General features: G+C 42.7%; 1 protein-coding gene across 1 annotated transcript; it reads left to right on the top strand.

The window, feature by feature from the left end:
* Positions 1 to 245: 245 nt before the first annotated feature.
* Cxcl17 (C-X-C motif chemokine ligand 17) lies at positions 246 to 11,973 on the top strand. The gene is made up of 4 exons (XM_057763164.1): positions 246 to 318; positions 9,247 to 9,327; positions 9,913 to 10,014; positions 11,788 to 11,973. The coding sequence occupies exons 1-4, from the start codon at positions 246 to 248 to the stop codon at positions 11,883 to 11,885; spliced, it is 354 nt and encodes a 117-aa protein (XP_057619147.1). The 3' UTR covers positions 11,886 to 11,973.
* The last annotated feature ends 2,733 nt before the right edge of the window (positions 11,974 to 14,706 follow it).

Genomic DNA, 14,706 nt, shown 5'->3' with positions numbered 1-14,706 from the left:
CCCCAGAGTGTTGTGTTTCTTTTGTTTGACCGGTTTTGCCTTCCACATTCCTGTAAAACACCTGGTCCAATCTGTTACCAGCATCACCAGCACCACCTTCTGGTTCTTGCCTTCTAATGGGTACTCTGGCGTGGGATTAAACTGTAGACACCACCCCACCCAAGCCATTCCAAGGAATCAGAAGCCTCTAAGTGGTAACAATTCACACCATCTTTAAGCAACAACAGCACCAACAAACAGCCACAATGAAGGTTCTAGTCTCTGCCTTCCTTCTGTTGCTGCCAGCAATACTCACAGTCTCCAGCAGACCAAATCCAGGTAAATGAGATGAAATCATATTCTCTCTTTTCTTTCTCTCCCTCCCTTCCTCTTTACCTCCTCTTCCCTCCTTCTCCCCAACTAATTTTCTTCCCCCTTGAGACAGGGTGTTGATATGTAGTCCAGGCTGATCTGAAACTTGCACTCTTCTTACCTCAGCATCCTGAGTACCAGCATTATGTAGGCATGTGCCACCATGCCCTGCTCAAGATTACTTTGTACCTCACCTATAATGTGCACATACCAAAAATGAATTTGATATTAATGGAGGAAATGGAGTAGGAAATGTGGCAAACCCAACAACATACCCATTAAAGTATTCTTTTAGCTACAAGTTGGAGCAATTAAGTTAGTCTTTATCAGTGTCAGTATCCTCCTTAACAAAAAGGAAGGACCCTACTTATCCCAAAGAGTCTGTGAACTTTAAGAAACATTGCCAAAGTGCGTGCAACTGAAACTGGCAACATACACACATGCATACACACAGCCCAGACCAGACCCACTTACCTTTCCTTCCCTAACCTCCTCTAGAAAAGTCACAAATTTCCTCAGGTCTCAATTAGAGATTGTGGTAGAAATTAAAGAAATTAAGAGTTTTATATTTTTCTAGAGCTTGGCCATGCAGACACTTTGGTCATGCTGCGCTCTGTTAAAATGGTCTGCCTTGGGGGAAGCAGACCTTAGTAGTGGTTCTGAATCTGCTCCAGTTTTCATCAGAGCCAGTGTGACCCAGTCCTTCACAGAACCACCACACAAAAGCAAGATCATCTCCATCCATGTATCTTTCTACTTGAGAATACTATCCCTCTCAGCCCCTCGGCTATTTGAGGGTGAAATAACTTGTGTCAAACTCAGCAGCAATCCTAAATTTAGGATCACCTGTCTTCTACAATGTTCAACTTCTCTCCTTTCTAGAGAAAGTTCTTTGGAAATTGCTGGGTTCTACAATCTTGGAAGGGAAGGCATCCCTATCACTATGATGGACACAGACAGGGCTAGAGTCCTCCCCATGTACTCAAAGTTCTAGTCCCAATCTACTTTTCCAGTCCACTCTCCTCCACTCACAAAGATACACTCTATGCTCTGCTCAGACTAGACTGCTGATTCCTATGTTGTCAAACCAGCTCAGCTTTACTCACATATCCAGCTCAAAAGCTCACACCTTCCCACTCCTCCACTGATTCCTCCCTCAGCTACACACAGCTCTCCCCTTGCTTACTACGCTCAGTTCAAATAAGACTCTTTTGCACGTATCATAGTCTGCCTCACAATTTAAGGGTACACCTTCTACTTGTTCTCCGTCCTTAATCACCTTGGTGACACAAACTGATATATCATTTCCATAACCCTCACACTATGCAGCATAGCACTCAGCAAATATTAGCTAAGTGCTCTGGTTTCTAAGATCAAGATGATTCATTTCTATGACTCTATGCCAGGCTGTGATGGCAATATTTTTTTCCTTGTTGCTGTTAGTGTGAGTATGTGTGTGTATCAATGGGGATTAAACACAGAACCCCATGCATCCTGGATGTGTAAGTAAAGTTGAGCTGGTTTGAAAAGGGAGAAGGACAAAAAGAATACATAAGAATGTATTTTAAAAATTATGAACAAATTACTTATAATAGATCACTCCCTATTTTTAATATTACTTGATTATATTACTTATAGTAATAGCTGACATGTGTTAAGAAATCCTGTACTGAAGGTACTATTTTAAATGTTACAATAAATACACTGTGATCTCATTTTGTATTTACAAAATGTAATGGGGACTGGAGAGATGACGCTGGAGTTAAGAGCACTGGCTTTTCTTCTAGAGAACCCAGGCTTTGTTTGATTCCTGCACCCAAGTGGCTGCTCACAATTCTATGATCTCCAGTCCCAGGGGATCCAGTGCCCTCTTCTGGCCTCTGTGGACAAAGCATGCATACCGTGCATGAACAAATGTGAAAGAAATACTCATACACATAAAAAAAATTAATCTTTAAAAACAGAAGGGGCTGAAGAGATGGCTCAGAGGTTAAAATCAGACCACTCTTTCAGATAACCTGGGTCCAGATTCTAGCATCCGGATGGTGTCTTACAAATGTCTGTAACTCCAGTCCCAGGGGATCTGATGCCCTCTTCTGGCCTCTTAAGTCACCAGACACACCAGTGGTGCACAGATGTACATGCAGACAAAATACCCATATGTTAAGGAATAATCTTTTTGTATACTGTGAAGATGTGTCACTCTGATTGGTTTAATAAAAAAAAAAGCTGAATGACCAATAGCTAGGCAGGATTTCCAGGCACACAGGATGCTGGGATGAAAAAGGACAGAGTCATGAGGAGACACCAGGGACATAGAGCAAGCAGCATGAGCCCTACAAAATAAAAGAAACTAAGCCACGTAAAAGAACATAGATTAAAAGATATGGATTAATTTAAATTATAAGAGTGAGCTAGAAACAAGCCTAAGCTATTGGCCAAGTTTTCATAATTAATAAGAAGTTTTCATTATTTGGAAGCTAGCAGGTAGGACAGAGAAAGACTCTACACCCATACACATAAAATTAAAATTTAAAAAAATTAATAACATTGGCTAATCTCTTAAATATTCAAAGTGTCCTAATTATTCTGCTAACATCATTTTCTAGTCCAGAAGCCAATTTAGAACTCACAGTGAGTAAAACTGTCATGTCACCTTGGTGTCCTCCAAGCTAGGGCAGCTCCTGTCTTTCCTCCTCTTTCCTGGGAGTTCTTGGTATATTTTTGAAGAGTACTGAAAAGTAGAATGCTCTCAGTATGGGGTTTTCCAGTGTTTTCTCATGATAAAGTTCTGCTTATTCACCACTTAGTGCAACAATATCACAGAAGGGCTAGCAAGAGAAGAGGCCTCAGTGGGTAAATGTGCTTGCCGTCAAAGTCTGGAGACCTGAGTTCGATACCCAGAACCTACATAAAAGTGGAAGGGGAGAACAGACTCCACAAATTGTCCTCTAAGCTCCACACATGTGCTTTGGTTTCATGCTTCCCCCCCCCACCCACACCACATGCACAAACAATAATTAATTTAAAAATTAAAGGCAGTTGTGAGCCACCCGATGTGGGTGCTGGGAACTGAACTCAGGTCCTCTGTGAAAGCAGTAAGTGTTATAACCACTGAGCCATCTCTCCAGGCCCTCTTCCGTTTAGTTATCCACCTACTTGTTTATAGTTGTATGGACTCACAGTCAGACACTCATGGGTTTTAACCCAACTACTACCATCATTTATTATGTTATCACGTTGTCCTTCAAGTTGGTTTCCACAGAGTTTTACTGTTTCCATCATTTTTATTTTTTGGCAGTTCCTTACTTTCTGACACAAGAGGTTTCAGGTTTATCTTCTATTTTCCTGCTCCATGGAATAAGCCACTTCCAGGGATCCCCGTTTCTTCTCATGGGTTCTGAAACATGCCCTTTGCTGGAGCTGCAGGTGGTGTGATCACTATCTTCAGAAAACAACTAGAAGCCAAGTGTGTTGGTACATGCCTGAAATCCCAGCACCCAAAGGCTGGGGTAGAAGGATCAAGAGTTCAAGTTTATCCCCAGTTATTTATCAAGTTTGAGGTCAACCTGAACTACATGGGGCAAAGGGGAAGGGAGCTGTAGAAGAGGGGAAAGGGAAGAAAGGAAGAAAACACTCTACCAGTCCTCAGTGACAACAACAACTCATATCCTGAACAGATGTCTGGATATGGAACATTCACAGATCATTTATTCCTCAGCAAGGTGGGCATTACTTTTCCTTGTTTTACAAGTCAGACACTCACAGATCCAAGAAGTATACATCATACAGTTAAGTGACAGAGCCCATAGGAAGCCCCAGATCTATCTGGATAGAAAGTTCACTGGGCAAGTGTTTACCAAGACTAATTTTTGATGAGACATAAATTTGCTTTTTATGGCCTTAATAATAACATGCTTATCTTAACACATTAGAAAAGAAAATATCCAAGTCTAGCCTGCTGGGCTAATCTTGGCTACTCAACAGACAGAGACCAAGACAGAGAGAGGAGGGGAGGGAGTAAAGGTGGACATAATACTAAGGCTACATTACATTCATGATTTCACACAAGATGAAGCCACATTATAAAATAGATCTAGAGGAAAAGTAACAAGTAAACAAACACAATATTGGTACAAGTTGGTGTTGAACAGATGGCTCAGTGACTAAAATCACTGTCTGTTCCTATATACAACCCAGAACTGATTCCCAGCACCAATATGGCAGCTCACAACCATCCACAACTACGGGAATCAACACCCTCTTCTAGACTCCAAAGACATCAGACATGCATGTGGTGCACACACATACATGCAGGCAAAACACTCATACACAAAAAAATAATAAATCTTAAAAAAAATAAAATTAACTTGGCAGTGGTGGCGCATGCCTTTAATCCCAGCACTTGGGAGGCAGCTGCAGGCAGTTCTCTGTGAGTTCAAGGCCAACCCAGTCTACAAGAGCTAGTCCCAGGACACCTAGAGCTGTTACACAGAGAAACCCTGTCTCGAAAAACAGAAAAAAAAAATCTTAAATAAATGTGTAATCTTGAGCATGGCACCACATCACTCACCTGTAATTCTAGCACTTGGGAGATTGAAACAGAAAGATCATCCTCACTTCTGTAGTGAGCTCAAGACTACCCTGAACTACGAGACCTTACCTCAAAATAAAATGATGATAATGGAGTTTGTTGTACTTTCAATTGTACTTACAATTTCTAAATATCTAAATGTAATCACTAAGAATTTTTAAAGTTCTATATTTAAGGATTCAACTAAGTCATCTACAAGATTTCTTCTGGCTTTAATATTTTATGCCTTCTTGCTGAAATGAGGAATAGCGGCCATTCAAGGAGAAAATGCTAGGAAAAAATAGAAGCAAGGGCTGTGCCCATCTAAATTATTTTAATAGTGCTCAAAACATCACATGAGAACATTGAAAAAAGGCTCTGGAAAATGATGCAACACCACCCATCTGTGTGACAAAAAGGGCACAAGTCTGGGAAGAGGAGACCCAAACTGAACTTGATGATCTCTAACGGAGCCCTCTCCAAACGCTTGTCTGTGCACCTGCTGAACAAGCACTTACTAAATGCCTACCATGTGCCAGGAACAGTGAGCTCTGTCAGAGTTGACCTACTGACTCTGAGGCTATTGGAGAAGAAAGGTTTGTTTATATTCATTAGGAGTGTCACAACAAGTTACCACAGTTGAGGTGGCTTTAAGGACAAATTTGATTTATCTCACATTTCTGGAGACTGGAAATCTAAAACTGAGGTACCAGAAGGTCTGAATCTCTTAGAACCAGAAGAAACTTATTTTTCATAGTTCCAAAAGTAGAGCTTCTGAGATTAGGGTTTTGGTATGATTGATTCAGGTAAGAGGCATCTCCCAGTGTGCAGACAATCATTTCTCATACACTGGAAATTAAAGGTTCCCAGAGGTCCCTTTCCACAAAGATATTAATCTCACTCCTGGGAGCTCTACTTTCATGATCAAATTAGCCCCCAAAGCCCCCACTTCCTAATACAATCACATTAGGGACTAGGATTCTAACATAGAAGCTTTTTTAAAGATTCATTTATTGTATTTGATGTATATGAATGCTTTGCCCATGTGTATGTTTGTGTATCACATGCCTGCAGTGTCCCAGAGGCCAGAACAGGAAGTCAGGTCCCCTGGAACCAGAGTTACAGTAGGTTATAAACTGCCCTGAACCCAGATCCTCTGCAACAGCAGTAAGTGCCCTTACCTGCTGCCCTGTCTCCTCAGCCCCAACACAGAGGTTTTAGGAGGACATATTCTGCTAGCATCTCACTGTATCATCGGCCACATGGTTTTTTGCTGTGTGTACACATCTTTAAGGTCTTTTTTTGGTAGGGGGGAGGGCATTGAGACAGGGAACAGGGTTTCTTCTGTGTAGCCCTGGCTGTTCTGGAACTCATTCTGTAGACCAGACTGGGCTTGAACCCACAGAGATTTTCCTGTCTCTGCCTCTGCCTCTCTGGTGCTGGGATTAAAGGCATGTGCCGCCACACCTGGATCATTTTCTTATAATACTGGATTAAAGAACACCACAAAAGCCTTATTTTAGCTTAATTGTCATTTTCAAAACCCTATCTCCAAATATACTCATTTTGAGGAAGTAGAGGTTAGATCTTCAATGTGTGAATTTAGGAGGATGGAGTTCATTCAGTTCAGATTTCAAGTCACAAATTACACAAGAATAATTCAAGCACAATAACTCATCTGTAATCTGGAATCAGTGTTAGAGAGATTGCTGAAGGTTCAAGGACAGCTTGGACTACACAGCAAGACCCTTTCCCAACCAAAAACAACAACAAAAATGAGCTGGGCATTGGCAGGGGTGGAAGCTGGGGGATTCAGAGTCTAGGTCCAACCCCAGCTATAATATGAAGACCCTGTTTCAGAGAAAGAATAATTTAAACAAAATAAGAAACATATGAAGGCATATTTGATTGTTTCCATGGTACTATGGATCAAATCCAGGCTATCACACATGCCAGACAAGCACTTAGATTCCCAATCTGTTATTGATTTTAACAGGAAATATCGCTAACTAAAATTACAGAAGTGTCATGTGGGCCCAGTTCTAGCTGGAGATTCTAAAATCTATAAGCCTTTATCTTTTTATAATTTTAGCCTGGTTGGTTGGTTGTTGTCAATTTGACTATGGTCATCTGAAAAGAAGGAACCTCTGTTCTTAAGAAAGAACCTCCTTAAGATTGGCCTGTAGGAAATATGTAGGGTATTTTCTTGATTAATGATTGTTGTAGGAAGGCCTAGTTCACTATAAGTGGTGAGTCCCCTAGGCAAGTAATCTTGGGATATATAAGAAAACAAACTAAACAAGCCAGGAGGAACGAGTTAGTAAGCAGCCTTCCTCCATGACCTCTGCATCAGTTCCTGCATCCAGGTTCCAAACATGGGTTCCTACCTTGCCCTCCCTCAAGTAATGGAGTGTGAGTTGTAAAGTGAAATAAACCCTTTCTTCCCAAAGTTGCTTTTGGTCATGGTCTCTTATCATAGCAATAGAAACCCTATTTTGTATTATATCTAATTAATTTATTTTTCTTTGGGTGGGTACACATGCCACATACAGGGAATGTATGAAAGTCTGAGACGATAGCCCACAGGAGTCAACAATCTGCTTCTACCATATGAGTTCCAAGGATGGAACTCAGGTTGTCAAGATTGGCAGCAGGTGCCTTTCTCTGCTAAGCCATATCACCAGACTTAAACCTTCATCTTCTGTTGTCATAAACATATTTTAGGGGTGGGCTTGGTGGTAAGCACCAATAATCCCAGCTACCAAGAAGCAGATTCAGATGGATCACTTAAGGCCAGAAGTTAGATGTACATTGAATCGCATAGAAAGACCTTATCTCAAATTTATGGAAGTTGTAGAATCAAATAACATAGGCTTGGATGCAATGTGTCTGTACCAGAGGAACAAACACTGTAGTTCCCCAGGCAAGCTACGCTCAGGGGCCTTCTGGGGAATAACATTCCACCAAATGTTGTTGTTGTTGTTGTTGTTGTTGTTGTTGTTGTTCCCCCTCCCCCTTCCCCCCCTCCTCCTCCTCCTCTTTCTCCTCCGACGCGAAAGGAGGACGCAAGACTGGGCACGCGAGGTTTATTGCAGCGTGTGGGAGAGAAGGGGAAAAGAGGATGAACAGACAGCGTTCCCGCTTTTTAAAGGGTCCCCCACGCACATGCATCAAACGCCACGTTCTGCATCTGCGCAGCCTTTGCGTGGAACGCTAGGGGCTCCTGGAAAATGTAGTTCCCCAGGCGAGCTACGCTCAGGGGCCTTCTGGGGAATAACAAACACAAATACTGTCCTCTTAATAATCAACTGGAATTGTGTATTCAAACACAGCAACTTGGAGGTCAGGTGGAAATTTTGGTTTACAGTTATCTGCTGTTCCTTGCTCTCATCTAAGTTGTCAGTATTTTAATGAACGATGTGGGGGCTGAAGTCTCAATAACCCTATCATGTCTTCCCTTAGATTCAGAAGCTATTTTCTCCACTTTCTCAGCTAAAATTTTCAGTAGGCCTGAATTTTTCTGTTGGCAGAGACTGCTTGTTCATTTGCCAGCTGCCCAGACCTGAATAATCACAAAGAAACTATATCAATTACAACACTGTTGGGCCTAATTAGCTCAGGCTCCTTATTAACTAACTCTTACATCTTAAATTAACCCATTTCTATTATTTTATATTTTACCATGAGGCTCATGGTTTGTTACCTCTTGCTTCTTGGGCAGCTACATGGCGTCTTTCTCCTTTGGCAGTTATGCGGCATCTCCCTGACTCTGCCTACTCTCTTTATATATTTCTTCCAGCCTAGTTATATTCTGCCCTGCCATAGGCCAAAGCAGATTCTTTATTAACCAATGGTAATAAAACATATTCATAACATACAGAGGGGAATCCCACATCATTTTTCTTTTAAGATTTATTTATTTTTGCTTTGTACATGAGTGCCTGTGTAGGTCGGAAGAGGACACTGGATCCCCTGGAACTAGAGTTATAGACTATTGCAAGCCACCATGTAGGTGCTAGGAATCAAATTTGGGTTCTCTCTGCAAGAGCAGAATTTGCTTTTAACCACTGGGCTATCTCTCCAGCCTTTAAGCTAGATTTTTAAGTCTCAGTTCCTTATCCATTTACAGTATTTGGAGTAAATGGATTTACTTTTGGAGTACCCTAGAGCCCATCAATGGAAGGTGGGACAGACAGACAGAGGCACAGAGAAACAGAGTTTGTGCTGATCTAAGTACCCAAGTAGGGCAACTCTGGAAGATAAGAGTCACAGAGAGCTGTCCTTTTCCAGTATCTGAAAGTAACCGCATATGCCTCCAACAGGGGTCGCCAAAAGCCATGGGGACCAACGCCAGGTTTCTGGGAGGTGGCTCCAGGAAGGCGGCCAAGAGTGTGAATGCAGAGGTCAGTAATTCAGCCTTGATCACAGAGTTGGCACTATAGTGACCCAAAACCTTCATCTCCCATAAGCCCCTCTGAGGCCAGGACAGATGTCTGAGCTAGCCTCAGCATCCCACCAGAGGTGGCACTAACACCTGCTTTCTCCGTGAGCAGGACTCAGGAACTAGATTCCCACCAGGATCTTTGTGTGTCCCCCCCCCCCCCCCCCGCCGACCAACACTTCCTCCCAAATTTCCTGTACCTTCCCAAAGGGTTTTACTTTCTCCTGGCTCCCCAAAGCATCTTGTATTCTAGTCTTAGGCTGATGTTCCTTATAGAAAGGATTGAAAGCAGAAGAAATGTCAGCCTAAAAAAACACCTGGGCCCATATTTTCATTCTTCACTCTCCACAGGGTGAAGAGTGAAGAATGCCTCCTCTAAACATGTCAGCAAATCCCTGCCCACAGAGGTCACATAAAAACAACTTAGAAACCCAGGGGTTCACACAGCTTGAGGTCTCCATTGTTCTCTGTTGACCCTTTTCCCCAGCCAAGTCCGTACTCTAAACATACCGACCTTCCCATCTAAGCAGTAGCCTGTTGTTTACAGATTGGTTCCTGAGAGCCCCGAAGAGAAAATCCACACGAGTGCTGGAGTCATCAAAGAAGCAATGTCCCTGTGATCATGTCAAGGACAGTGAGAAAAAAAACAGTAAGTTTCAAGAGGATGGTCTTCTTCCTTATACCACACTCAGTTCTATGAACTCACTAGGGATGGAGGCAAGGCCGAGAAGACCAAAATAAACACATGCATCAACCAACCCCTTTCTATTCAATGCCAACTTGTAGGAAAACAGAAAGAACAAAAGCATTAGGATAGACTTGTTCTGAAACTAAAGAGATTTAACCAAATTCTTAGATTCTAGAACGTGTCATTTACCAAAGTAAAGGAAGATAGAGAGGCTGTGACCTGCCCATTGGTTTCTGAAGATGACACCAGTGTCGGTGTGGAACAGGATTTTGGCTTTTCTTTCATCTGGCAGTTGGTTTTTCTGTTTGTTTGTTTGTTTGTTTGTTTGTTTTCATTTTATGTGTGTGGGTACCTTTCCTGCATGTATTTAATCTCAATGAAGTGCCCTCGAAGACCAGAAGAGGGAATTAGATTTCCTGAGACAGGAATTACAGGTGACTTTGAGCCACCATGTGGGTTCTGGGAATTGAACCTGAGCCTCTATAGGGTAAACTCATGCTCTTAATTGCTGAGCCATCTTTCCATCCCCACAGTCTTTTTTAAAACGTTATTATACAAAAAAAAAAAAGTAAATAAAGGGCCAGAAAGATGGCTCAGAAGGTGCTTACAGTCAAATCTGATGACCTGAGTTCAATCCCTGACACCCACATGATAAATGGAGAGAACAGACTACTGCAAGCTGCCCTCTGGCTTCCAAATTTCCACTATGGCATGAATGCAATTCTACATATATGTGCACCACACACACACACACACACACACAAAATAAAACATGTTTTTTAAATTATTATATTTCATTTTACTGTGTGTGTGTGTGTATGTATGTTTATGTAGTATCACATGTGTGGAGGTCAGAGAAAAGAGTTGGGATTCAGTTCTCTCCTTCCACCATATTAGTCTCTGGGACTGAACTCAGGTCATAAAATTTGGCAAACGCCTCACCTGGTGAGCCATTTCTTCCTCCCCTGGTTGACTTTTTATTCTGATTTGTCCATTCTCTGCCCCTCCCACCCCAACTTTGATTTGGTTTTTGAGACAGGGTTCCCCTGTGTAGCCCTGGCTGTTCTGGAACTTACTTTGTAAACCAGGCTGGCCTTGAACTCACATAGATCCACCTGTCTCTGCCTTCCGCCCAGTTTGTTTGGCTTTTTGAGATAGATTTCCATTCTAGCCTAAGTTGACTTGGAACTCACTTTGTAGCTTAGGTAACCTCAGACTTACAAAGATCATACTGCTTCTGCCTCCTGAGTACTGCGATTGTAGGCACACACTGCCACAGCCAGCTGCATCTCATAATTTCACAAGTTTACATATAAACTTTGAAATGTTTTTAAAAGAGCTGGAGAGAAAGAGCAGCCCATTTAGAGCACTCACTGCTCTTTCAGAAGACCAGAGTAGCCAGGCAATGATGGCACACACCTTTAATCCCAGCACTCAAGAGGCAGGGCAGACTGTGAGTTCAAGGCCAGCCTGGTCTACAGAGCAAGTTCCAAGACAGCCAGAGCTACACAGAGAAACCCTGTCTTGAAATAAATCAGAGGACCAGAGTTTGGTTCCCAGCACAAATGTCAGGTGGCTCTCAACTACCTGTAACTCCAGCTCCAGGGGTTCTGAAATTCTATTCCAACCCCCACAGCACACACACATAAGTGGCATACACACACACAAATAAATAAAAATAAAACAAAGTATTTTTAAGTTTTTTATGACAGTATCCTTTTGTTTGTGCCTTAGGACACCAAAAGCACCACCGGAAGCCAAAGAGGCCCTCCAAAACCTGCCAGCAATTTCTCAAACGATGTCAACTAGCAAGTTTCTCTCTGCCCTTATAGTTCTGATACTCTACTCTCTCAAGTGAACACTCTCGGTGGAAAGGAGGTGATCAAGCCTAGAGCGTGTCCTTGCTCTCCCCACCCCATCCTCACCAACAGCATCCCAGTGCTCTCAGAAGGCACTGCCCAGCGTATTGGTTACTGTGCCCTCTACTGTCATCTTCTCTCCGCACTATTGATTTCAGTATGGGTTAAATAATTTAAAATGACAGAGCCTCCATTCCTCTTGTTATTCAGCTCCCAGACCTGTTCCCAGAATCTTATGTTGGTACTTTTATTTCTTAGGTGAAATAAGTTTCATGTTCCCATTGTGTAGACTGTTTTTTTCAAACCAACACACCACAAAGACCTTCTGAAAAACCAGATATATTTGACAGGCTTTCTGAAACTGGCCAATCAAAATGTCAAAAACTTTGACAATATGTTAGTGCTAAATGCTAATAGCAAAAAGTTCTGCTTTTGTTTAAGCTTTGCTTGCTTGCAGAAGTAATGAAGGAACTATAGAAGATTCTCTCTGCTGCAGCTGAGGGCCACTTACATTCTCCTACTCCTAAGGAGGGGGCTATAAGTTAAGCCCGGCCATGAATAAATTTTACCCTGCAATATCTTGGTGTTTAGCTCCTGGTTTTCGACACCATAACACTTATGCCTCTGTTCACCCTAAAAGAATCAAGGAAACCTCAGCTTCCTATTGATCTCACTTGACCATAGGAAAATTAGCAAAGAAAATAATTAAATACATACATAATGCATATATATATATGAATATATGGTATATGAATATCAGTTAATTCAATCTAATGCGGTCTGACCACTCACATTCAATCCAGATGTCACCCTTTTCCCTGTTCATTCAAAACCCTAACCCAGATTCTACACGCATTTCTCCCTCCTTGACCCTCTTTCTCTCTCCATTGCCTGATTCTTTATTCTTTCACCGTTCTAAGGTGCAATGTCTGAGTGTGGCATAGAAAGCAAGTAAAGCACTGAATCAGATACTACCTGATTAACAATAATAAAGGTTTAGAAACTGTGCTTTCTTAGTATCTAGACAGACATCAGTGTTTATGATTCCTATCATCATCATCCCCATTACTTCATTCTGTGGGTTTCTAATGCAATACAAGAGATATAAATGTAGAAACACAGTTCAAAGCTATAAAGATGGTTTGAAGGATCTCAGCTGCAATTCAAAAGGGTTTTGAGCCTATAAAAATAGAATGACATCAGTCTTTTTACTTTTTAGCATGGGTATAAAGTGATCAAAGCAACAATCTAAGACAATTGAACTGACAACTAGTTGTAAGAATTAATGAAGAGGAAACTATAAGTATACAGACTCCTCAAGTATTCTTCTGGCATCAGGAGTGGGATAAATACTGAACTATGGTGGTACCCACTTGTGGTCACGGAACTTGGGAAATGGAGACAAGAAGCTCAGGAGCTCGAGGCCAGCCTGGGCTACATGAGATTCCCATCTCTGTGGGCAGAGAACACTCATCAGCTCATCTAGAATCACCCCGATGAAACAGAAGATTAAGTTGTCTTATGAGAAGGGTAACTGGTCATTTTAACTGACTGGTGAGTGGGGCGGGGCCCTATTTATGACACAAGAGGGCAAGCCCCTCCCTTCTTGAAAGATAGTACTGGGCACATGATCCTCCTCCTTAGTCCTAATCCCTCTCCCAAAGTAAGAGTGACCACTTGGCAAGGAGCAAGCGAGGGGGGTGGGGGGAGGCGGTGATAAACCCACAGGCTAGCTATAAAGGAAGACCAGGAATGCCAGGACAAAGGATTGGAGCCCAAAGGGAGGTACCATCATGAAGGATCTGTGAAGCTTGAGGGGTCGGGGTAGGGCAGAAGGATGAAGCCTAGGAGACCAACTTCTTTCACAAGGGAAATACCAACTGTGGAACCAGATTCTACCTCGGTATCTAGGCCAGAATGGGAACCTGAAACACAGCAGAGACCTATAATCCAGCCAGATCCTGGGTCAGAAACAACCGTCACAGACCATCTAGGATCAAAGATGCTGCAGGAATTTGGTACCCCACAGAAACCAAGTCTCCCGCATGAGCCCACTGCCCAGCATGAAGCTGAATTCCAGCAGAAACCAAGAGTTCCACAAAAATCTGCTCTGCTCCAGAAGATCCTCAGCCCACTAGCCTCCCCTGCACCACAGCAATCACCTCCCAGCCAGAAAGTGCTCTTGGATCAACAGGAAGCCACCTCCCACTGGGGACCAGATGCAGGAAAAATGTCTACAACTCCACAGGAATCAGAACCCAGAAAAGAGCATGTGGGGATGACAGGATCTGGACCAACAGAACCACCTCTAGCTCCACATGAAGTGGAGGCTACATCTACAACCCAGGCTGGACCTGGACCCCCAAAGAAATCCCCTGCCCAAATGTACTCTCCATCCCAAGAGAGACTTGAACAATCAGATCCTACAACCCAGCAAACACCTGAGGTCCAAGAAACCAAATCCAAACAGGGATCTGTGAGGGAATCCGGTTTTTTAACAAGACTGCATGAACTATCCATACAGCGAACGGCCCAAGAGTGGAAGACATTTTTTGACTGGATTACAGAGTCTGACACAGAGGAACATCTGAGTTCATCTTCACAGTCAAATCTTCCAGAGCCAAAGAGTGGAATGGTGATCCCAGGAATGCCACTATCCTTCAAAGAGAAACCTGACTGTGAGAAGGTGCCCGGATATGGCGGGAAATCACCACATAGGATGAAAGCCAGCCTCCAGCCTCACAAACACTTCTGGGACACAGGTGAGTCTGAACCTGGAAGACTGGAGCTTTCC

The sequence above is a fragment of the Chionomys nivalis genome, chromosome 2, assembly GCF_950005125.1.
Source record: "Chionomys nivalis chromosome 2, mChiNiv1.1, whole genome shotgun sequence".
Classification (NCBI taxonomy): Eukaryota; Metazoa; Chordata; class Mammalia; order Rodentia; family Cricetidae; genus Chionomys; species Chionomys nivalis.
This window is presented reverse-complemented; position numbering and strand designations above follow the sequence as displayed.